The sequence below is a fragment of the Girardinichthys multiradiatus genome, chromosome 20 (assembly GCF_021462225.1).
Source record: "Girardinichthys multiradiatus isolate DD_20200921_A chromosome 20, DD_fGirMul_XY1, whole genome shotgun sequence".
NCBI classification, from domain to species: domain Eukaryota; kingdom Metazoa; phylum Chordata; class Actinopteri; order Cyprinodontiformes; family Goodeidae; genus Girardinichthys; species Girardinichthys multiradiatus.
This window is the reverse complement of record NC_061812.1, coordinates 4648311-4674386: the sequence shown is the minus strand read 5'-3', so window position 1 is coordinate 4674386 and position 26076 is coordinate 4648311. Positions and strand designations below refer to the sequence as shown.

The window sequence follows — 26076 nt, the reverse complement described above, 5'->3', positions numbered from 1 at the left end:
ATTTTTAAAGATGTTTATGGAAAAAAAACCAAAATGATTTGAGTTGAACATTAAAAAATAAAAAAACAAATATTTGCCATAATTTAAAAATGCTGTCATTACATGGTTGGTCCACAGGATGGCTCTGATATTCACTTTTCTACTTGTTTCAACATTTATGTTTGAGATTTTCCACTTTTATCCAAATTTACTTAAAATTAAACAAAAAACTGTAAAATGAATTTAAATATGACATTTGTACTCTAAGCCTAAATCTGATTTAGTTTTGAGTCCTGGTTAAAACACTGAAGTTATACTAACTGAACTTTGACTGTCATTGACTGAGTCTGCTGCAGCTGCAGAAAGGAGCTCAGGTAAGAGAAGAAATTAGAATATATGCAGAAAACTGGAGCAAAGAACACAACCTGATCGAGCCACAAACAGCATGTTGGTCCTGAAGTGTTACTTATTGTCTGTCCACACTCATCAGGAGTCCGGTCTTAAGGTGAATCACCCAGCATCCTTTGCGGTGCGTCTGAATGGAGCGCAGGGAAAGTTGGAGGCCAAAGTCCACAGTCCCTCTGGAGCTCTGGAGGAGTGTGTCGTCACAGAGCTGGAGAAAGGTCAGTCTGTGGTTCTATGGGTCAGAACGAATGATATGCATCAAAACAACAATTTATGCAATTAAATTTGCGACTCTCATATACGGCCCAGTGTCTAGCGTTGCGTATTCTGAAAAAAAGAATCATGACTTCTCATCCCAGGTTAAAAATTTGAATGTTGCTCTTAGTTTTTAAATCAGAAGAAACAGATACCAGTTCCTGTCCGACGTTTGCGTTCACTCATCGTTGGCATGAATGATAATTTGAGCTGTTTTATAATAATTGACTTCAACCTGTTCTTTTTCCTGTGGGATGATTTATACAGCTAATAGTTGTAGTGATTTTTCAAATCAAGAATGAGATGTTTGAGTTTATGGTGAATTTCCTCTAATGCCCACGGGCAAATGATTACACATACAGCTTCAGATATATTCACAAACCCCAATAATACTTGGTTTAATGTTTCTCAACAAGTTGCGCTTGACACTTTTTGTAGCCATTTACCAAGCTTTTGGCTGCATATTTGACTGGACTTCATTTATCTTTTATTAGTTTCCAGCAGTGGCGATTGCTATAAGATGGCAAGAGAAGCTCAGCTTCCCCTAAAATGTCAAAAAATAAGTGATCAAATATATACTGTTATATACTGTTGTGTGTTCATGTCATTGACTAAATATGCGCTACAACGCGCTCAACTTTTGTTCAGAATCAGCTTCTTATCACTGGTAACGACGTGGTTTTCCTCTCACTCATTCCCGCAGCTTCACAGCACTTTAAACAGTGAGTTCAATAGTTCAATAGCAAAAATGCTGGGCTTTGTCCCGCCCACCGGACGCACAGCGTCTCTGGGGGTCTATGGGGCAGTGGGCTGTCCTCGGCTCAGCTTCTGCATGATGATTGGATGATCTATCTGGGGCTGAATCTCTTTTTGATTGACAGCGAAGTGAGCAAATCAGCGATTTTGAAATTGAGCTCCCCTCCTTGAAAGACCAGCATCCGCCACTGGTTTCCAGGCACAGGTGGGGCTTTGAAAGATATTCAACCATTATTCAGTATGGTTGGGCCAGTCCAGAAGCTGTTATCCTGTTTTTTTTTTTTTCTCCATTCAAAACCAGTTTTGATGTGCATTTGGGATCTTTGTCCTGTTGGAACACAGAGTTAAGTTCAAGTTACAACCATGTGACCTCAAGAGTTCCCCTCAGATGGAGGGAATTTCTTAGGGTGTTCGAGAACAACCCAAGAACCACAAACGCTCAAGTCTATTCTAAACTAGAAGCTGCTAGAAGACCAGTGTTGCTGTTCAGTATAACGAGTCTAACACCTTCATGGACTGAGGATCTCCACCAAGTAAGAAGCTCCAGCTCTAAAATGAACGCCTATGGGCCTGACTGAAATGTACAGCTGCCCAAATTGACAGGCGTAATGTCTTCTGGAGAAGAAGCTTTTGGTCAGACGAGAGGGAGCTTGAGCTGTATGGATACAGTGACAAGAAGAAAGTTTGGAGGAGACAATGTGGGGCTTTTTAACCTGACAATAATGTACCAACTGTCAAGCATGGTGATGGTGGCAAAATGCGGTCAGTTTCACTGGGGTGGCATAACAAAGGACAAGAACTACCACAGACTTCACCTCCAAACAGCCTCGTTCTTGTCAGCCTAGATGTCCCAACAGGAGAAAGATTCCAAACACAGATCTGATCTTTTTGGAATAGATAAAGCAGACTAACACAAAGCTTCTGGATCAGCCCAGACCTCAACACGACTGAAAATATGTTTCCATGAGAAGCAGTCCATGAGACTACGTCTAAAGTCCAACCGATCTCTGCCAGGAAAATATCGAGCCAGAATGATTCTAAAAGCTTGAAAATGAAGCAGTGTTTAGGCTTACACATGCACTCATATAGCACATGTGGGAATTTGACCCTGCGTGGATTAGAAATTATCCATAAATTCAAAGCTTTGCACCAAAACCTCGGTTTTTAAAAATCTTAAAGTTATATTTTGGACAGTATTTCCTTCTGGAATAAGAACTGTTCAAATAAATCATTAAGAGCCAAAAATCAATGACATTCATGCAGAAAAGTGGATGTAAACTTCTGACCTTAATGGTTTATTTGTTGCTCTGTTGTTTATACATGAAATATAAAACGGTAAGAAAACACTGTCAGGAACGACAGTTTAACTGGTTCATATAAAACACAGCAACTAATCATAAGGAGATTAATGGCAACTTAAGAGGTGCAACAAATTGGCTGAAAAATGTTAAAATATTTATTTTCAAAAATCTGAGGTGAGATAATCAGATACACCTAAACCCAGTAATGGAGTCCTGCAGGGTTTCAGCATCTGTGAAACTCCTGAAGTTTGCAGACGACACCACTGTCATTGGTCTGATCCAGGACAGGGACGGGTCTGCATTCGGACAGGAGGTGGATCGGCTGGTGTGGTCAGAACCACCTGAAGCTAATCCGCTCAACACATGGAGAAGATGGTGGACTTGCGGAGAACACCCTCCCACCATCCTCAACAACACTGTCTATTGTGGAGCACTTCCTGTTTCTAGGAACCACCCTTTCTCGGTACCTGAGCTGGTCCTCACACGTAGACACTGTTCTGAAGAATGCCCAGCAGAGACTGAACGTCCTGCTGCAACTCAAGTACAACCATCCACAGGAGCTACTGGTCATCTTCTACACAGCCATCATTCAGTCTGTCCTGTATTTGTCCATCACTGTGGTTTGGGTCAACCACAAAACAGGACAGGTCCAGACTGCAAGATAAAGGTAGTTCTGCAGAGAGGATCATCAGGGCTGACCGTTCCCCATCCAGGACTTTTACAGGTCACATATCTGCAGACCCCACACTGATGATCACAACGAACACTTTCCAGTCTGAGTGGTCAGATACTCTGCTGGGAAACAAAAATGAAGCATATTTGCACTATTCTAACCTGACTGTTCATACGGTTCCTTTTATCCTTTATTTCCTCTGAAGTTTATATATTTATACTTGTCTGGGAAACAGGAGTCAAATTCCTTGTTTGTGCACACAATCCCTGCCGATAATTCTGATTCTAAATCCAAGTTGGTAATTCGTGTTCAGGCTCTCCTTGTCAAACCCACTTTGTGCCCTTGTTTTCCAGACAAGTACGCCATCCGCTTCATCCCCAGGGAGAATGGCGTCCATACCATCGACGTAAAGTTCAATGGCTCTCATATCCCAGGAAGTCCTTTCCAGGTACGGGTTGGAGAACCAGGACAGACCGGAGAACCCGGTCTGGTCTCAGCATATGGATCTGGTCTGGAGAGGGGCACCACAGGTGAGTGACCTGGTCACTTTGACCTCTGAGCTGTTAAACAGACTTTATATACATTGGTAAACACAGACTCTGTGATTTCTGCTGCTGTCTTATAGTCAGCTGACACATCTAAAGCTGGTCCGATTTCTCAACAACTTTAAGGAATTTGAAAACTGAATCTTTTATTCCTGTAGGAACCCAGTCAGAGTTCATCATTAACAACACTAAAGCGGGTCCCGGAGCTTTAGCCGTGACCATCGAGGGTCCCTCCAAAGTGAAAATGGACTGCCAGGAGATCCCAGAAGGTTACAAAGTTCACTACACACCGATGGCACCTGGAAGCTACCTGATCAGCATCAAATATGGAGGACCCAACCACATCACTGGGAGTCCCTTCAAGGCCCGAGTCACAGGTACAGTGATGAGGATCAGACCTGAACCACAATAGGTGAAAAGGGATAATCAGTGTGCAGCTGAAAGCTACAAAAAAGATTTACATATTTTAGCTCTAATGCTACCTTCCCCTAAGTGGACTTTAAATAAAACTTTAAAGTGAACCTTCCCCGTTTCCATCAGGTGCTCGGTTGGTGAATGTGACCAACGCCAGCGAGACGTCAACCCTGACGCTGGATCCAACCGTACGCACAGCCAGCAGCAGCTTCACTCAGAGCGCTCTGCCCAGAGCAGGAGACTCTGATGCCGGCAAGGTGCTGAGCCGAGGACCTGGACTCAGCAAGGCCTTCGTGGGCCAGAGGAGCAACTTCTCTATAGACTGCAGCAAAGCTGGTAGGAGACTTCATCGTGCAGCATGTGTGTTGTTTCAAAATTCGAATAAGCAGTCCTGAGCAGACCTTTACAAGTCTTTAGATGATTATTCACTCAGACTAAAGTCTGCCAATCAGGACTGGAAGCTGAAAACTGAAAGTTACTGAAATCAGATTTTATGAAGACAAGAAGTTCTTTGCAGTAGGTTACAAGGATGTGATGCACAGTCATCATGCGTCAGTTTGCACCAACTGGGAACTTGTGGTGTCAAACACAGACACTGTTTGGCATCCAGTAGTTCATAATTTCATTTATATCTGGAAAGGTAGGAAGAAGCTTAAACATTAGTCCCAAGTGACACAAAAACTTCATTCTGACTTACCATTGGTTTCCATGTCTGGTGATCTGCTTAATTGCTGCTTGTCTAAAGACCACTGCACTAAGAAGGTTCATGCTCAGTAAAACTGTCTGGCAATTAAAAATACTGATTCCAACCTGTTTCAATTTTTGTTTTGGGTTGATTTTAAAATACCATTTATAAAAAAAAATCCCCCTCTACATTAAGATGAGTAAATTAAGACATCACAGCTGATAGTTCAGCCAAAACATGCTGCAGAGCAGAAGCAGGTGAGCTGACAGCAGTAATAATCAATTACACAGGTGACATTTTGACCTTACTTCCTGCAAGGTCTTCATGCAAGATCATGAGCTTATACCAAGTCAATTATGTCTGTATGTTGGTATTATAATCAAATTAGTTTTTTTTACAGGGTTTCAAATTATTCCCATACAACCCAGTTAGATGATGCAACATCCTGTTAAATTACAGTCAGTCTTTTCCTTTTTTATATCACAGTGCAGGCAAAAGCAGATGAACCAGAGCCAGGCTCCATATAAGCAGCTGCAACTGTCATTTAAGAAGACAGAGCACAAAAAACAGAAGCATTGAGCCAGATGTACCTTCTATGGAAAAAAGCCAAAGTTAATGGCAGCAATAACTGCAGATATCGCAAAGATGGAGAGTAGTAGGAAAAAATAGTAAGCAAGAGCCATCATTGTCCTCCTGCAGCCTAAACCTATAGCAGCATAACTACAGAGATACCTCAGGATAAACTAAGCCACTCTAACTATAAGCTTTATCAAAAAGGAAGGTTTTAAGCCTAGCCTTAAAAGTAGACAGGGTGTCTGCCTCATGGACTAAAACTGGGAGCTGGTTCCACAGGAGAGGAGCCTGATAACTAAAGGATCTGCCTCCCATTCTACTTCTAGAGACTCTAGGAACCACCAGTAAACCTGCAGTCTGAGAACGAAGTGCTCTGTTAGGAACATATGGACCAATCAGATCTCTGATGTATGATGGAGCTAGATCATTAAGGGCTTTATACGTGAGGAGGAGAATTTTAAATTATATTCTGGATTTAACAGGGAGCCAATGAAGGGAAGCTAAAATATGAGAAATATCTCTTCTCAGAAGTCTTCCTGAGTTTTTAACAGACAGAAATGACAGTAACATTGTGGCTTGGTTTGACACCACTGTAATGAGATTTCCCCCATCTCTTCTTCCCAGGTAAGAACGTGCTCCTAGTGGGCGTGTATGGCCCTCAGGTCCCCTGTGAGGAGGTTCTGGTCAAACATCTGGGGAACCTGCAGTACAATGTCAGCTACGTGCTGAAGGAACGGGGCAGCTACGTTCTGGTGGTGAAGTGGGGCGACGACCACATCCCAGGGTCCCCGTTTAATGTCACCGTCCCATGATGCACCACAGAAAAACTGTCGACCTGTCTGCCGCGTTTGCATCCCTGCTGAGCTGGAGAGGAAGCATTGGCTGCACTACAGATTACTGTCAAATGAACCGCTGCTGAACAAAAACGTGCTCTAAGCCTGTCTTTCTATTAAAGTCTAAGATTTTCTGTCTGAACATTGATGTCTGACACATTTTTACTTAGTCAAAATGTAAAAAGGCTAAAGAATAAAACTGAATGTGTGCTCTTGGTTGGGTGGTGTAGCAGGAAGGACAAAAATGGATAAACTAGATGTAACACATTAATTATAGTTGCCCTGCAATTCAAGATTGAATCTGTTTGCACTTGGCTGTTTTCTAGTCTGCACACTTCATGATTCCAAAATATTAAACTGGATTTGGGGAAAAGAACAAGTGTTACTTGGAGCTGGAATAACAACACTTTTCTTTGCATGTACAGTGCCAGGATGATAATAAACATGGAGTTCTGTCGGGTTTGAACCATTGTTCTGGTTAGTCAGCATCAGAAACCAGCCAATAAAACCAAATCGGTGCCAAACAGCGAGTCTGCATCTCGGTTGGGGGAAAAACTGGACTTCTTCCTTTTTAGTTTGTGAAACTACTGATTACTTGTTGCTTATTGAGTTCATCACTTCCTTATTGTCACAAAAAGTTTTAACTGTTTACGCTGCCTTCAAACTACTGTTTCCTGCGATCCGCAAAACACTGCTTGCTGTGTAGAGGTTTGGTCCCCGAGAGTTTCCAATCATTCAGTGGCTCAGTTCTGATCCATTTCCTCTCCACCTGAACAGAACACACAGGAGGTTTAGATGATCATGGTTATCCAAGTGAAAGATCTGAGCTGGAGAAGTCTACATGAATTGGTCTCTTTGTGTCCTTACATTTTGCTACTTCACTGCTACTTTTGATACTTCAGGAGGTTTTGTGTTGGAGGGTGGGGACCTTGTCATTTTCTGATGATCTGATGTACTGTACATTTGATAATTAAACTGGAATCTGAAAAAAATGAATAACATTTTTGTCTTCAGATGTTCTGTTTTAGACCCTGTAGACCAGTGGTGTCCAAACCTTTTTGACAATGTTGTTTCCAAATGAAAACACAAGTCCTTCATTTTTTTTTTTTTTTGTTTCCACCTGCTCAGCAATAAATTAAACATGCAACATTTTAATGAAACATAGTAAAACAAATCATAGGTCTAAAAAAGGATCCTAGAAGTTTGCCTTATAAATGAAAGTTGTACAGTTTCCTCACTTTTTGGGTTAAATATTTTCTACATTGGTCTAAAAATGTTTAAGTTAATTCTCTGCAACAAAAAAGGACTTCTAAAAACAGGTGTAATCAGGTCTGTTTTTAAGTAAAGTCGTGGGACGTTTTTGGCCCTAAATACGACATTAAATCAAGACGACATGTCTAATGAAGAAAATACATTTGTCAATGCATAATTTACTTTTTACGATGTTTTCAAAGTTTCCATTTGCTGGAGAGCCAAATTAGTACCATTCTTGAACGTTTCTTTAGACCATTTTTCTGCTTTGTGTTTTCTGGGGCCACCGTGGTGATAGTAGCAGGGGTTCGTCTTTAACCGGTGGGTTGCCGGTTTGAGCCCCCGCTATCTCTGTCTCGGTTGTTGTGTCCTTGTGCAAGACACTTCACCCGCCTTGCCTAAGGATGGTGGTCACTGGGCTCGGTGGTGCCTGTTTATGACAGACTCACTGTTAGTCCACCCCAGGGCAGCTGCGGTTACAATGTAGCTCACCACTGTCAGTGTGTGAATGGGTGGATGACTGAATGAATGAATTGTGAAGTACTTTGGGGTCTCTATGGACTTGATAAAGTGCTATATAAGTCCAGGTAATTTACCATTCTTTTAGAAAAAATTTTCACTGAGGTTAAACTTTCAGGATTGATATTAGTTCAACTAAATCTAAACTGAAACTCTGAAAGTTGGAGATCAGGTCGAGGTCTCATTCCACCTGAACTACAAAGATGCTGTGGAGAAAGCCCAACGGTTCCCTCTGCTGGATGAACCTCAGCAGGTTTTTGGAGCTCTGATGTGGCCAAACATCTTGCCAACCTGGGCATCAGCATCTGGAAGAAGATGGAGGTAGTTTGTTGACATTCTAGCGATCCGTGATCCGAACACAGCTGGTCTGGGAGTCATCCTGTCACCAGTGTAATGCTCAGAAAGACAGGGAATCTCCCAGAAAACCCAGAGGGCATCACTGTCCACCACTCTGTCCTGGGATCTGAGAGCTTTGATTCTAGGCCCCCCATCTGGGAGGTCCAGGTTGGAAGCTGGGAGCATTGGCAAAATCTGTTAAATGCCAGGGTGAGTCTGAATATCTGGGATTGGCTTATCATGGAACATATGCAGTGTGCTGTCCATCAGCTCTAACTGCTCTGGAAGAGAAGATGATGGTCCAGAGAATCAAGTTTCTTCTGGACTGGGACAAAAGAACTCTTTCTGTCTTTAATCCTAATTCTAACGTTCACACACACCTTTACTGAGAGGGTGTTTCCATTCATTAACACATGGATGTACACACTGAAGATGCTGCTGCTGCAGGTCACCTTCCATGGCTAATATGTAACATTAATTACTTCTTTAATCAGCTCCAACACATGTTTTCAGTTATCAATTCAGTTCCTGTATATACAGCCCAAATATATACATACACACCAACAAATATTTGATTTAATGTCTTTGATCAAGTTGCAGAGAAACCATGGTCTTTTTGTTGCCATCAACAAGTGTAAGGCATACTTCTTGCTTCATATTTTAACACTCTTGTGGGCAGCATTGGTTGAGGTCATTGCTATGGGCTGATTTCTTCAGTGGATCCAGCTTTTTAAAGATGGTCCATGAATGTCCAACACTGCTTTTGGAAGGACATAACAGAAGGTTGATGTTAGCAAGATTTATCCATTGTTTGTTTTGTATCATTTCCTGTTGGAACATCCAGTTGTGTCCATCTGACCAAACCTGCTCTGCTTCATATAAAGAGAATGTGTTAGGATGTTCAAGACAAACCCAGGAAACAAATAGACTCAAGCCTATTCTGAAAGTATGGGGCACCGTTTGTAAAGTTAATAGTAATATTAGGCTTTTCATAACAACATGTGAGGGGTTATTTTTAAGTCCCTTTTATGTCAGCTAAATATTTAAAAATATAACCAAATATTTAGCTACAGTTAAATATATAGAAGCTTAGCTAAAAAATCAGCTCTTAATGCTCAGCTGAAATTTTCATTTGCATCCACAGATAAGAAGAATGCCTTCTATTAGAAACTTTTAGGATTTCTAGTCTTAGGATTCTTTGGGAATATGGACCCTGAATTTTTGAAGATTTATTGCAAACATTCATTATATTTGCAACGGCAAAAGAGGTTTAATTGCTAGTCATGTCAAATCAAGTCAAGTTTATTTATATAGCGCTTTTCAGCAATAAGGCACTACGATTCTGTTCAAGAACCGTATCCAGCTTGCAGCTTAGCTCTCTTAACAATTCAGTCTGAGCGTTGATTGCTCTGCAGATTTCATCCAGCATTGCAGGCAGCTTTGGGATGCTTTGAACAGCTGCCCACGTTTTGCTGTCGATAAGTCAGGTAACTGCCGGCTCCAAAAAGCAGAAATCCTGTTATCAAAAATCCAAATATATAAAGGTCTTCTGCGTCCTCAACCGACATCGTAGTCAAGCACACAATCTTCCACTGTTGGCGGGAATTAATTGTGTATCCACAGAAGAATGTACCAGCTGGGCAAGAGGTTCTCCTTTACCCTGTCCTCCCGTGGAAAACATTTGATCAATTGCGTTGAGAGACCAGCTGACCAAATCCATAATTTGCAAGTTTGGAAGATATGTAAAGTGAGGCTCTGAGAAAAACACAGACAAAAGCAGATGCAGAAGCAGGCAAGAGGGAGGGAGAGAAAACGCGTGGATCCTCCACCGAGAGCAGAGCAAGAAGTGCTAGAGAAATTGCACATCTGTGGAAATGGGATTTTTGACAAACCTAAATCTCATATATTGTATTGTATCTTGAAACATTTATTGCTGTTGCAACAGGAGAGCGCTGCACAGTCATCAGACTTCAGAGTGAGACTTTGCCATGACGGTAAATGCAAAAGATTTAATAACAAAAAAAACTCACTCACTACAGGAGGCAGGAACAAAACAAACGGGCAGGCAAGGCATGATCAAAAAGACTTGGTTAAACAACAAGACACAGATCTCTTTGGCAAAATCTATAAAATGAGATTGGACAGATGAGGGTTTATTTTGTGTCAAAATGTGCAAAACAATCTGATTGGACAGTGGTACCACAGAACTAATCTCATATTCTCTAAAAGACTCTCTGCATAGAAAATGTCTTCTTCCAGAACTGTGGAGCTATTACCCACCACAGTACCACATTTCGAAGCAAGCTTTTCTTTTATCTGAAACAGATCTGTTTTTCACTATAATGTTGTCTGAATGTTGTCTGGGTTGAAAAGCAAGTATGATCTTGGGTTGATTAGGGACTGTGAACTGGTGATCAGAACCCCATAATCTGGTTATTGTCTCTGCCAGAAAAAAAAACACCCTTAAATCTGAATATATTAAAGGCATTTAGTCCATCTTTCAATCCCTGCAGAAAGCTGGCATCATTGTTCAAAGCAGTGGTCCTCAATCTGTGGTCCTTAGACACCAGAGGTTCAAGGGCCATACATTGTGGGTCCGTGAGAGTTATAACTCTCAGACTGTTATAATAGTCTTAAGTATAAAGAATTGGCAGAGTTGCAGCAGCACAAAATTTAGATTCATGTAAGAGACGACTGTTGCTGTGATTCTCAATTATTTGAGATCTCTTTGAATTCTGTGCATGTATTTTTAAACAGGATCCTGATGGTTATTAAAAAAAATAGACCAATCAAAGCATTAAGATATATCGCTGAGAAAAATATTTTGAAATTTCTTTAAATTCCTGAAGCTTGAGTAAATCACTCAGTAAATTTGATATTTACAATTTGATTAAAGATCAAAGGCCATTTGTGTCTCTGAGATATTTTGTCTTTATTTTGTTGGAATGAATGAATGTTTGTTCATGTGTTGCATGACAATAATTCATGTTTAGCATGTTTCCTAATCCTAGATTGATTAAAACCTTCCGTTTTCAGGAGAGTAAAGGTTTTTCCCACACCTTTTGTTCCCATAGCAACTTTCAGCAGTACCACTTTGAGTTTTTTTTTTTTTAAGATGTATGTGTTTAAATTACATAACATACTTCCATTAATTTACATTGACAATTTTTTTATTCAGGTAAAATTAAAAATGATGTGTGACTTATTTGTACGTATAACATTTATGAACCGTATAGCAATTAAAGGCATCTTTTATTCTTAATAAAACTGCGATAATTACAGTTAGAAATAACTCGGTCTTAATACTTCCAAATTCTCTGGGAATTTATAGTGGTAAACATAGGGGTAGAATTTATTATTGTCAATTCATTTGAAAAAAACAATAGGGTGATAATTATTTAAATCATAATGAAGAATTCAGAAGCATTTTAGATGGCTAAAACCTAGATCTAACAAAAAGTAATTATATGCAGTTTAATTAGGTTAGAATTATATGCATGACTTTAAATGATATACCAGGGAAAACGTAATTTGGGCTCCCTGGTTTAATTCAGAGCTGCGTACTTAAAAGCACAATGTTGGAAAATTGGAGAGAAAATGGCGCTCTACACACCTAGAGGATTCCTTCTTGATTTGGAAAAATAGTCTATTATTGCATAAAAAGACACTTCACCAAGCTATAACAGCATATTTCTCACCATTAATAGAAGAGAACAAGAATAATCCTAGGTTTCTTTTTAGTCCATTTGCTAACTTTACACAGGGTCATAGCTCTGGGTCTTATCTAAAATTCTTGAGAAAATAGTTGCTAATCAAATGTGTGAACATTTACACAGCAATGACCTGTTTGAAGAGTTTCAGTCAGGTTTCAGAGCTCATCATAGCACTGAAACAGCTCTGCTGAAAGTCACTAATTATATTCTTATGGCCTCAGATAATGGACTTGTGTCTGTTCTGGTTCTGTTAGATCTCAGTGCTGCATTTGATCCAATCGACCATAATATTCTCTTAGAAAGGCTGGAATATGCTGTAGGGATCAGAGAAACAGTGCTAGGATGGTTTAAATCGTTTTTATCTGACAGATTCTAGTTTGTTAATTTAAATGATAAATCATCTTTAAACTCTAGCGTTAATTGTGGAGTACCACAGGGTTCAGTACTTGGGCCAATTCTCTTTAATGTACAGTATAGACCAAACGTTTGAACACACTTTCTCATTCAAAGAGTTTTCTTTATTTTCATGACTATGAATAATGTAGCTACACACTGAAGGCATCAAAACTATGAATTAACACATGTGGAATTATATACTGAACAAAAAAGTGTGAAACAACTGAAAATATGTTTTATATTCTAGGTTCTTCAAAGTAGCCACCTTTTGCTTTGATTACTGCTCCGCACACTCTTGGTATTCTGTTGATGAGCTTCAAGAGGTAGTCACCTGAAATGGTTTTCCAACAGTCTTGAAGGATTTCCCAGAGATGCTTAGCAATTGTTGGCCCTTTTGCCTTCACTCTGCGGTCCAGCTCACCCCAAACCATCTCGACTGGGTCCGGTGACTGTGGAGACCAGGTCATCTGGCCATTTCACACTTTTTTGTTCAGTATATAATTCCACATGTGTTAATTCATAGTTCTGATGCCTTCAGTGTAAAGCTACAATATTCATTGTCATAAAATAAAGAAAACTCTTCGAATGAGAAGGTGTGTCCAAACCTTTGGTCTGTACTGTATATGCTTCCAATAGGTAATAATATCAGGTAGCATGAGATTTATTTCCACTGTTATGCAGATGATACACAGTTTTATGTATCCGTAGATCTTGATGAATCCAACCAGTTAGATTATAAAAACATAACTTGGATTACTTTAAATTTTTTGCTTCTAAATTCATACAGGACAGAAGTTGTCTTTGTAGAAAATCAAAACTGCAATCAATTGTGGTGGACAGCATTAAATTGACCTCTGGTAATAAAGTAAAAAACCTTGGTGTTATTTTTGACCAGGACATGTCTATGGAGCTAAATTGGGGCCATAAAGTTTGTTCAAACAAAAAAAATTTGAACCTGAAAATAAAAGTTTGTTCAAAAAAAAATATTTGAACCTGAAGAATTATTTTGAACCTCCCCCCCAAAAAATGTGAAAACTGAAAAAAAAAGTTTTGCAACTGAAAAAAAAAAAAACAGATGTGAAACTAGAAAAAAAAGTTCAAAACTACTTCAGATTCAAGTTTTTTTTTCGAACTTGCAGATTTTTTTTTTGGCTTCAAACTTTTGGCCCTGTTTTGGCATGGGGGGGCGGGGCCTCAGATCACGGGCGTGCGGAATCATGACTGACAGCTCAACACAGCGGCTGAAGAACATATTCCCAGCTGTTGCATTCAGGGACCGTGGGGACTGGAAATATCTGTAATACATCATCGATATTCTATATATATATGTGATTGGTTTTGAAAGATAACATGCTTCACCAATAGAAGCAGCTTACGTGAATACACGACGCGCATCTCAGAGGAGAAAATATAATCTTGACAGATTTGCACAGCATTTTAAGTCCGTGTTTGAGATTTCCCATGCTCTCAACATAAAGCAAAAGAACCGCCAGACTAAGCGGCAGGAATGAAACCAGATGCAAAACGAGCCGGTATTTTCCGAATATCCTTGCATAATTAAGCCTAGACTTGTTTTCACATGGACTGGACTCGGGTTTTGTTTTCTGGTGCATTTTTGATTAAAACATGTTTGGTCTCCATTTAGTGAAGTGACTCACAGCCAGGGTCAAACTGGCATACGGGGTAACCGTGAAAATCCCCGGCAGACCACTGGCTTAGGCATTACCAGAGCATGCACCAGCCCAAGACCCTGGCGACATACCCGCCAGGCCCAGCCAGGACAACAGCCCAGGGGTGACATGCCCCAGGAACCCTGAGCCCCCAAGCCCACCCCAGACCCACCAAGAAGCAGCACAGCCACCAGACCAATAGCCTAGTGACTCATTGAGGTTTGCAGATTATTTCTACACAGCTATGGTGAGATCGTGGTATTTCTATCAGGTTTTGGTATAGGCTTTAACTAGGCTGTTGCAGAAACTCGATTCCTTATTTTCTTAGCTAAAATACGTATATTTGCTGCAGTGTTTAGGATAATTTTACAGATGATAAACTTTGGTTGAAGCTTCCACGCCACATTGATGCAATAATCCATGCATAAGTATTTAGTGGTTAGAAATGCACATCCTTTTAAGAAGCCCGACATTTCTGTGTTAAAGAAAATTTTTATTAATCCTATGCAATTTCTAATTTTCTGAGATATGAATGATTGGATTCTCATTATCTGTAAGCCATAATTATAAAACTTACAATTAATAAAAGCTTCTGTGTTCTGAATATATGAGTTTCACTTTCTGAAATGAGTGACAAAGAAATCTGGAACTTTTTCATTATATTCAAATTTTTTTTAGATGTAACAGAATATCCAGAAATACATATCAAACTGATACAACAGTTAATCAAACAGACAATTCAGTTCAGTTACATAAATATAATTCAAACCTACTTATAACACAAAGGTTTCCTTTTAAGGAAGCTCAGTCAGCTGCATAAAGGCATTGACTTTGCTGAAATTCTCCATACAGAGCAAACATGTGGAGACAACGGGAAGGAAAAACCGTTTTAACAAGAGGAAACTCTCAACAGAACCCAGGTCTGCATGAATACCCATCTGTTGTGACCGACTCAGGGGTGAGAGGACTAAAAGCACACACACAAATTATCTTGGCCCTCATTCCTCTATTGATTCATTTCATCGAGGTTTGAAAAAAGTAATTTCTGCACAGCTCTGGTGAGATCCTAACATTTCAATCTGATTGGGTCTGGGTTTTAACTAGGCCATTGCAGCAACTTGAGTTATTGCTCTTTTAGCTGATCTATTGTAGATTTGCTTCTGTGTCTGGGATCATTGTCCTCTTGATAACCCACTTTGGTCCAAGTTACAGCTGACTTTATCTTGACTCAAAGATACTCTGGTATTTGGAGGAGTTCATGGTCGACTCAATGACTCCAAGGTCCTCTGATTCTGTATTAGAAACCAAAGCGTTCACATGTACAGAAAACACATCTCTGATAAAGCTCAATCTGAACAATAGATTAAATACAGTGGACAGACACGAGTGGAAAAGAAACAACCTGTTATACGACTAATCTGCAATTTAAATAACTTTTAAAGATTAAAATACAAAAATCAGCTTCTACAGAAATCCTGAAACCAACAATTGAAGACTGTTGCCTTTAATGAAAATGCACAAATATATCAAAGCAAACTGCAGCTGTGCAGTTTTATTATTCATAGATTAGCCACCAGAATTCATAGATTACCTCCAGCGTGGACTCTCCTGTGTGTATTTAAATGTTCTTTTCTGAAAATCTTTGTCCACCAACATCACAACAAAGGTTTCTGTCCCGTGTGGATTCTCATATGTGTGTTTAAACTTGCTTTATGGGTAAATTTTTGTCCACAAACATCACAACAGAAAGGTTTCTGACCCGTGTGGATTCTCATGTGTGTCTTTAACGTTGCTTTATGGGTAAATCTCCTTCCACAAACATCACAACAGAAAGGTTTCTGTCCCGTGTGGATTCTCATGTGTGTGTTTAAATTTGCTTTATGGGTAAACCTTCTTCCACAAATATCACAACAGAAAGGTTTCTGTCCCGTGTGGATTCTCATGTGTGTGTTTAAACTGGCTTTATGGGTAAATCTTTGTCCACAAAGATCACAACAGAAAGGTTTCTGTCCCGTGTGGATTCTTGTGTGCGTGTTCAAATGGTCTTTCTGGGAAAATTTTTGTCCACAATCATCACAACAAAAAGGTTTCTGTCCCGTGTGGATTCTCATGTGCATGTTCAAATTGTCTTTTCGGGTAAACCTTTTTCCACAAAGATCACAACAGAAAGGTTTCTGTCCAGTGTGGATTCTCATGTGTGTGTTTAAACTTGCCTTATGGCTAACTTTTTTTCCACAAACATCACAACTGAAAGGTTTCTGTCCCGTGTGGATTCTTGTGTGCATGTTCAAATGGTGTTTCTGGGAAAATCTTTGTCCACAATCATCACAACAGAAAGGTTTCTGTCCAGTGTGGATTCTCAGATGTGCGTTTAAATTTGCTTTATGGGTAAACCTTCTTCCACAAAGATCACAACAGAAAGGTTTCTGCCCCGTGTGATGTCTCATGTGTGTGTTTAAATTTGTTCTTTGGGTAAATCTATGTCCACAAAGATCACAACAGAAAGGTTTCTCTCCTGTGTGGACTCTCATGTGTGTGTTTAAAGCATATTTTCCAATAAATGTTTTACTACACTCTTTACAGCTCAACTTCTCTCCAGCCTGGACTTTCTTTATTGAACCCACCTTTTTATTCTCCGTAAAACATTTATTATCCAAAGAGCTTGAAGAACCTATTTCTAAATCTGTCATGTGTTTCTGAATAGAGTGACTGTGAACATGCTGTCCAGCAAAGTCAGAGGAGCTAAAAGGTTTGTTAACAATGTTTCCATCTAACTCAGGATCTCTGCTCTCCTTCCAGTCATTGTCCATGTCCTTAGTTTTCAGTCCAGATTCATCATCCTCTTCTTCCTTCTCAGTGACTTTAACCTCTGAGGAAATGGAACCATCTTCGTGATCTCGTATCCAGATGGATTCTTCTCCATAGTTCTCCTCTTCAAGCTCTCTGCCTCTAATTTGGTCTTGATGAAGCTGTAACAGCAGAGGGGACTGTTTATCATCCACACTCTTTACTGGAGTAGCAGTGACTGGAAAGCTGATGGCATCAATCTCCTCCCCATTAAGCTGCTCTCCCTCCAGACTGGTGCAGACTTCCTCCTGTTCCTTCTTTATGTGGAGGGGCTTTGGGTCATGTAGGTCAGCACAAACTCTGTGGTTTACAGCAGCTTTTTCTTTAACCATCAGCATCTGCTTAACATCTGCAGGAAACATTGAAACACATCATGCTTATTAGAAAGTATTTTGACTTCAACCTGGACTAAGTGGCTTTTTAATAAAGATATTTAGGGGTTGTGGTTATATTTATTTTATTTAACTACAGTTTTTTCAAATTTCCTTTATTGTTGCATTATTCACAAATTGCCTTTCTATGTGCAAATAAATATCAGCTGCTTAAGATAGCTGATGGCCTATATAAAGGTTTTATAATACCCAAATTTTTCACAATGGTACGATTGGTAAAAGCAAAGACCCCAGTTATCCAACAATGCAGTCAAGTTCAATTTATTATTTAAATTGGTTAAAAACTTTTCTATCTAACTGAATGCATGGAGTCACTGACTAGCAGCATTTGCTTCTCCTAGATGAGCATGTAGAGACAGTGGAGAAGAAACAATCAAGGACAAGGAGGTATGAGAAAACAAGCAATGGGTCAGGTTCAAACAGCATATGAGAAAAGCTTGTTCCGGCAAAGCTTTAGGAAGGATCATGGCCGCAGCAGTGGAAACTGGGTCATACACGATAACTAGATCATGAAAACTGCTAGGATGTTGTGGCAAGGCAAACACACAATCTGGCATTAGATGAGAGACCAAGGAGGGTATAAATACTGGCAGAACAGGAGAGTGAAATGATCAGATATTTATGCCAAGCTGAACCGCATTGTCGATCACAAACCAAGACACTAAGTTGTACTACACTTTTCTGAATACATGGTTTTTGAAGCATTAAAGTTACTTCATACCGATATACAACCAGTCGTTGATTTGACCAGACACGGGGTAAGACTGAATCCCTGCTGCAGATAATTATCCTGGAGAAATATGCAGCAGATATGACTGAATAGAATGGTTGTTTACTTTACTAATGCCATCTTTGATTGCAACATGTTTGATTTTAATAGATAACATAAAAAGAAACAATCGCATCAAAACCTCATTACCTTAGAAGCTTTATGCTCAAGGGATAAAAAACAAACAGCCATAGTTGCCTATATGGTCTGCCTGTTGGCTCCCCTGTAACAATCCGTTATTGAGTTCACACAAACTTAGGTATGTCCTTTTTGTTTCTTCCCTTGGAGAAAAAATACCAACTGCTCCATAATATTGGTAGAAAAAGTGTTTATAATAAACACTGTAAAAACAAAGCATACTCCTGAAATGTAAATACCACATTAATCCTGGTCCATTACAAAGTCATTGAAATCTATCCGTCTAGCAAGGATTACAAAGAGTTATTGCGGGATAAATTGGTCCCTCAAACGGCACTGAAGAAGATAATTACGGCTTTGGAAGTTTTGGACAACATTAAGCGGACCAGTGACGTGAAAATGCAATGCCAATACAGCGTCAATTCGTCTTGGGAATGACATATACAAGTCCTGCACAGTGGTCAGAGGGATTTTAAGCCATTCTTCTTGCAGGATAGTGGCCAGGTCACTATGTGATCCTGGTGGAGGAAAACGTTTCCTGACTCGCTTCTCCAAAACATCCCAAAGTGGCTCAATAATATTTAGATCTGGTGACTGTGCAGGTCATGGGAGATGTTCAACTTCACTTTCATGTTCATCAAACCAATCTTTCACCAGTCTTGCTGTGTGTATTGGTGCATTGTCATCCTGATACACGGCACCGCCTTCAGGATACAATGTTTGAACCATTGGATGCACATGGTCCTCAAGAATGGTTCGGTAGTCCTTGGCAGTGACACGCCCATCTAGCACAAGTATTGGGCCAAGGGAATGCCATGATATGGCAGCCCAAACCATCACTGATCCACCCCCATGCTTCACTCTGGGCATGCAACAGTCTGGGTGGTACGCTTCTTTGGGGCTTCTCCACACCGTAACTCTCCCGGATGTGGGGAAAACAGTAAAGGTGGACTCATCAGAGAACAATGCATGTTTCACACTGTCCACAGCCCAAGATTTGCGCTCTTTGCACCATTGAAACCGACGTTTGGCATTGGCATGAGTGACCAAAGGTATGGCTATAGCAGCCCGGCCGTGTATATTGACCCTGTGGAGCTCCCCACGGACAGTTCTGGTGGAAACAGGAGAGTTGAGGTGCACATTTAATTCTGCCGTGATTTGGGCAGCCGTGGTTTTATGTTCTTTGGATACAATCCGGATTAGCACCCGAACATCCCTTTCAGACAGCTTCCTCTTGCGTCCACAGTTAATCCTGTTGGATGTGGTTCGTCCTTCTTGGTGGTATGCTGACATTACCCTGGATACCGTGGCTCTTGATACATCACAAAGACTTGCTGTCTTGGTCACAGATGCGCCAGCAAGACGTTCACCAACAATTCGTCCTCTTTTGAACTCTGGTATGTCACCCATAATGTTGTGTGCATTTCAATATTTTGAGCAAAACTGTGCTCTTACCCTGCTAATTGAACCTTCACACTCTGCTCTTACTGGTGCAATGTGCAATCAATGAAGACTGGCTACCAGGCTGGTCCAATTTAGCCATGAAACCTCCCACACTAAAATGACAGGTGTTTCAGTTTCATTGTCCAACCCCTGTATGTGCATCGTCGTCATCTTCCGCTTTATCCGGGACCGGGTCGCGGGGGCAGCAGACTCAGCAGAGACACCCAAACGTCCCTCTCCCCAGACACCTCCTCCAGCTCCTCCGGGGGGAGCCCAAGGCGTTCTCAGGCCAGCGAAGAGACATAATCCCTCCAGCGTGTCCTGGGCCTCCTCCCGGTGTGGGACGTGCCTGGAACACCTCCTAAGGAAGGCGTCCAGGAGGCATCCGATATAGATGCCCGATCCACCTCAACTGGCTCCTCTCGATGTGGAGAAGCAGTGGCTCTACTCTGAGCTCCTCCCGGATGGTCCTTACCCTATCTCTAAGGGGAGTGCCCGGCCACCCTACGGAAAGAGCTAATTTCAGCCGTTTGTATCCGGGATCTCGTTCTTTCGGTCATGACCCAAATTTCATGGCCACAGGTGAGGGTAGGAACAGAGACCAACTGGTAAAGCAAGAGCTTTGCTTTTTGGCTCAAATCTTTCGTCGCCACAACGGACCAGCACAACGTCCCCATTACTACTCCATTCTCCCCTCACTCACAAACAAGACCCCAAGATACTTGAACTCCCCCACTTGAGGCAGGAACTCCCCTCCAACCTGAAGACAACAAGCCACCCTTTTCCAGTTGAGAACCATGGAATTGGACTTGGAGGAACTGATCTTCATCCCAACCGCTTCACACTCGGCTGCAAACCGCCCCAGCGCATGCTATAGGTCTTGGCTAGAGGGGGCCAGCAGGACCACAACATCTGCAAATAGAAGAGACGAAATCCACTAGTTCCCAAACCAGAACCCCTCCGGCCCTTGGCTGCTCCTAGAAATCCTGTCCATAAAAGTTATGAACAGGACCAGTGACAAAAGGGCAGCCCTGCCGGAGTCCAACATGGACCGGGAACAGGTCCGACTTAGTGCCGGCAATGCGGACCAAACTCCTGCTCTGCTTGTACAGGGACCGGATGGCCCCTAATAAAGGGACCCGGACTCCATACTCCTGGGGCACCCCCCACAGGGCACCACTGCCTCAGGAGTCCCCAAAAGCCAACCACAGCTGATAGGACTCCTTCTTCAGCTTGGCAGCATCACTTACTGCCCGGAGTCCACCACAGGGTTCGGGGATTTCCGCCACGACAGGCACCACAGACCTTGCGGCCACAGCTACGGGCAGCAGCATTGACAATAGATGCAGAGAACATGGTCCACTCGGACTCTATGTCTCCAACCTCCCCGGGAATCTGGTCAAAGCTCTCCCGGAGGTTGGAGTTGAATACACCCCTGGCCGAGGGCTCTGCCAGATGTAGGCAGAAACAACAGTCACAGACCTGTCCCCGGCGGCCCAAAGGCCCAGGGATGCGACCCTCTCATCAACTGGGGTAAACCCCAACAGGAGATGGCTGAGCTGGGGGGCAACAAGCAAATCCACCCCAGCTCGCCGCCTCTCCCCGCGGACCACTCCTGAGTAGAAGAGAATTCAGCCCTTCTTGAGGAGATGGGTTCCATAACAGTTTTCTTTTACACAGTAAAAGTTTATTATTGGAGGGACTATGTCTCTCGGCTGGCCTGGGAACACCTTGGGCTCCCCCCGGAGGAGCTGGAGGAGTTGTCTGGGGAGAGGGATGTCTGGGTGTTTCTGATTAGTCTGTTGCCCTGGCGACCCGGTCCCGGATAAAAGCATAAGACGACGAGTACGAGTTTTATTATTGCTATTATATAAATGAAGTAATTACTTCTGAATTAATTAAATTGGAGAGAAAAAACAGTCAATAATCTAAAAATTTTTTGTCAACAGTTTATTCTTTTATATTTTTTAGGAAGTGAATTATAAAAATACTTCTCTCATAACAAAATGTTGCTTGATTTCGTGAACAATTTTCAACATCAACTCTATTTAGCACATGTAGGACAGTATGTGCGAACGTGAGAGTGGGCTTTGCAGATGTATTTCTCACATGTGCAGCACACAGGTTTTGTCTTGCAGTCCTTCTTCCAGGGACAGAACTGGCACCTTTTTCTTTTGACTCACCCAGCAGAAGCCTCAGGTGGATCAGGACAATATTCAGCTCCCTAAACAGCTTCCACAATGGCAGCAGAGGCTTCTGTGTGGGGTAGACGCTCCCTTCTCTCAATGCACGGGGTGACAAGAGCCTTTCCCAACTGCTCAATGAACATCCTTCTCTTGTTTTTCTTCCCTGACATCCAGGTCGGGTTGCTCTCTTGCCATATCAGAAAGGCATTACATAAGGACACATCAGTGATGTTGTGGAAGATGACCAGGGGCCAGCATGCAGTCATCCTGCAAGAGTGGTATTGGGAGTGAAGGCAAACTTTGATGAGAAGACCGCGCTGCCTCTTGTTGCGAGAAGTGCAGGGGGGGTTCAGGCTCATTCTTCCGAACAGTGCCACTCGGCAGCTTCCCTGTGTACACTTGCATGTTCCATGCATAGCTCGATTTTGCATGACATGCAACCTATATTTTGATGCCATATTTTGCTGGCTTGCTTGGCATATATTCCCGGAAAGGACAGCGACCTGTTGATAGAAAAAAAAAAGGAGATTACAATCACTCAGTGTGTCACAGAAAACTGCATGAATCAAGGATGTTACATCACAATAAAATAAAAAAATATTTCAGGTAAGTAACATTGCATATAAGAAAATACATAAAAAATTACCTTTAAAATGGAACCAGCTGCTCATCTACTGTGACTTCTGGCCCAGGGTTGTAGAAGTATGGCAGACGCTCAACCCACTTGTCCCAGACCTCTCTGATGTCTGCCAGTTTGTCTGTCACACGCCTTGCTGGTCTTGACTCACGGTTGTCAAATCTCAGCATTCTTGAGAAAGTGTGAAAGATTTTCAGCAGCTTTGTGGCACGAAAAATCGCCCCTCCACCCTCTGCATCTCAGAGTCTATATATAAGCCTCGCCATGGGACCTATATACACCTGCGAATATCAAAAGCCCTATGAAGCCCCGAAGGTTAATCTCATCCATATTTTTCCAGTTTTCTCCGTATTTGTGGAAAACCTCCAAATTTGTATTCTCCAGGATGATTTTTTAGAAGGCTGGTGTGATGAACAGGAGAAAGGTGGATAAAATGTCCTGGACGTGGGCAGCCGAATACCTTGTTGGCCCTGGAGTTATCCTTATGATGTTTGATGCTGGTGTTCTTCCTTGGTTGCTGTCTGAATTTAATGAGGACCATGCCAATTTGCTGTTCTTTGACAAAAATGTCTCTGTCAGCTTGAGGGATTCCCTCCCCATCTTCCTCTTCAGATACATCTTCATCTTCTTGTTCCTCCTGAAAATCTCTAATCCAGGACCTTTTGGACAGTGAAGTGTCTAATCATGGCTTCAGCCCACATGGAAACATAAACATAGCATCAGCTGCATGAATCTTTGCACTGGTAATGTCCACACGTGGATTTAGGGTTTTTAAATGTTTGTCATGATGTATCTACAAGGTATATATATATATATATATATATATATATATATATATATATATATATATATATATATTTATCAGTCAGTCATTTTCTACCGCTTATTCCATAGTGGGTCGTGGGGAAGCTGGTGCCTATCTCCAGCAGTCTATGGGCGAGAGGCAGGGTACACCCTGGACAGATCGCCAGTCCATCGCAGGGCAACACACAAACAACCACGCACACACTCATTCATTCACCTAACGGCAATTTAGAGTGATTAATTAACCTAACAGGCATGTCTTTGGACTGTGCACGGGGAGAACATGCAAACTCCATGCAGAAAGACCCCAGGCCAGGAATCGAACCCAGGACCTTCTTGCTGCAAGGCAACAGTGCTACCAACTGTGCCACCGTGCATATAGCAGCTGCAGTGATATTTACACTTCTGATAGAACCTAAGTGTTAGCTTTAATCTGATACCAAGATTATGTTTTTGGAGTTTGTAATTTTGTTTTGGGGAATTTGTTTTGGAGTTTGTTGAGAAATCTGTTGACAACCCCTCACTTTATATACATAACATTTCAGCAAGTTTTTAGTGCTTCCTATTGTTAGGAATAACCCTACTTACTATTACTTATAGATGAGCTTTCACACACAGACCAGAATGATAAAGTATGAATGCTAATGTTTTCACTTTTTCTTAGAATAGGATAATAATCCTCAGTGACCTACAGTTTGACACAAAGTTTAGTGCATTGGGTTGATTGTGGTACATACTGTAACAGGAGCGATTAGATTGCAGCAGCCACACTTAGATTCAGGGTTGGACACCTGCTAATATCAGATAGGACCCACAATATGGCGGACGCGGATGGTTTCTGTCGAGTTAAGAAGCGTTTCCTGTTTTGCGTGTATGGGGCACACTTGGCCTTTAGAAAGCTAATACGTTAGTCACCTTAAAATGTTCCTAAACTGTAGCTTAGATGAAAACATACAAACCTAATCTGTGCAGCAGAACTTTGGGGTTGAAACCAGCCTCCAAGGTGTTGTGGAGCCGCTGAAATCCTTCCTCTTTTTTAGCGGTTTGGGAAATGTCTCCCACTGCTGCACTCTGCCACCGTTTGAACTGCTGCCTCCACATCTCTGTTAGCTTCTCCTCAGATGTTCCTTTAACAGTTACTGAGCAGTTAGAGATCAGCTTCCTTCCAAACTCAGCGAAGCAAAGTTAGACTTTGTTCTTCCTCACACGGAGAAATATCCCTCTGCAGGCGTAGTTCTCAGCTCCCACCACTCCGAGTCTTCACGGATGTTTCTCTCCAAACTCTGGTGACGTCAGTGTGCAAGAGACGAGCAACGCGCATGCGTGTGGTGACATATTTTGCATATTCTATGCATAAAAGGCTGTCTTTTTAGAGCTCAGCCACTAGATTTAAGGGCATTTTACCCAATCAGTGCACTGCAAGGGCAGACAAAAACAGAAAATCCCTGATCTTTGGGGAATGACAGCAGCTACCATTCTGCTCCTGTGTAAATCACACCCAGTTAAACAGTAAAGTATGACATTTAACTCACTGTACTTGTTATTGTTGGACAATAAAACAGCTGTCAACATGTGTTGCAAGTCTGAGGTGAGTCTGAGTGTGGAGCTATACCATGAGTAGACACAGATGTTTCCTGCATATGATTAAGCTAAAGTTGTTCAACTGAAAACTGTCTCTGTCTAAACCCTTTGTACCTCTGCTACAAAACAAAGTTCACACACAAAGCAATGGACACTGTGTTTTATGTACTTTCACATAGACACAATTTATTATAAAATAAATCAAATATTAACTTATATAAATGAATCATATAAGTGCAATTCATGTGTACCCTGCACAAAATAAAACTGTCAGTGTGTTTTGCAAGTTAGGAGCAGCAGAATGTCCAGTTGTGGCTCTGGGAGAACAGAGTAGGCAGAACTCGGATGTGTGTGTGTGTGTGAAGACTTAAAGAATCAGTAATTGAACCCCAATGATTTTAAAATGTATTCTGTAAATCTCAGTAAGTAATGCAGTGTTTGGTGTGATAGGGTCCTTTCTCCTGGTCTCCATGGTCCAAAATGTGTAAAACTGTGGGAGTTATGTTTTTCCAAACGTATTCACACATGCACAACTACAATACAATACAGAAAAATATGTGATTAGTTTGAACTGACAAAGGGTAAAACTCAAACAAGGTTAAACTTTGATTTCAGCAATAAAGAATGAGAAACAAGAAATTTTAACAGATACTATAGAGATAACGCTTTCCAACGATTCTATCGATAATTATTCACACATCACAGGATTCTTGGAATGGGGTGAATTTACAAATTGTCTGTATACAACTACTTTATCTATGAGAGACACCAGAACCAATTAATGCAGATGACCTGAAGGCCGCTATCAAAGCAACCTGGGCTTCCAGAACACCTCAGCAGAACCACAGGCTGAACAACTGCGGGTCTAGAAGTTTGAAAGCTGATACACAAACACACAAATAATCTTGGCCATCTTTCCACTATTGATTTGAGTGAGTTTGCAGACATCAATTTCTGCACAGCTCTGGTGAGATG

The 26076-nt window shown here is 41.4% G+C and overlaps 2 protein-coding genes across 3 annotated transcripts in view; one reads left to right on the top strand and one right to left on the bottom strand.

Moving 5' to 3' along the window:
* The window catches only part of LOC124856484 (filamin-B), a 79139-nt gene extending 71719 nt beyond the window's left edge, over positions 1 to 7420 (top strand). For both annotated transcript variants that reach the window (XM_047346940.1, XM_047346939.1), the window contains 5 exons: positions 470 to 602; positions 3723 to 3899; positions 4073 to 4291; positions 4455 to 4664; positions 6211 to 7420. In XM_047346940.1, coding sequence (XP_047202896.1) covers positions 470 to 602; positions 3723 to 3899; positions 4073 to 4291; positions 4455 to 4664; positions 6211 to 6398 — 927 coding nt within the window. In that variant the 3' untranslated portion in view covers positions 6399 to 7420. The remainder of the gene's footprint in view (positions 1 to 469; positions 603 to 3722; positions 3900 to 4072; positions 4292 to 4454; positions 4665 to 6210) is intronic.
* Positions 7421 to 14948: 7528 nt separating this feature from the next.
* On the bottom strand, positions 14949 to 24806 carry LOC124857314 (gastrula zinc finger protein XlCGF57.1-like). Its single transcript, XM_047348527.1, has 2 exons — positions 24480 to 24806; positions 14949 to 17500 (listed from the first exon to the last, which is right to left on the bottom strand). The coding sequence occupies exons 1-2, from the start codon at positions 24619 to 24621 to the stop codon at positions 15960 to 15962; spliced, it is 1683 nt and encodes a 560-aa protein (XP_047204483.1). The 5' UTR covers positions 24622 to 24806; the 3' UTR covers positions 14949 to 15959.
* Between the last annotated feature and the right edge of the window lie 1270 nt (positions 24807 to 26076).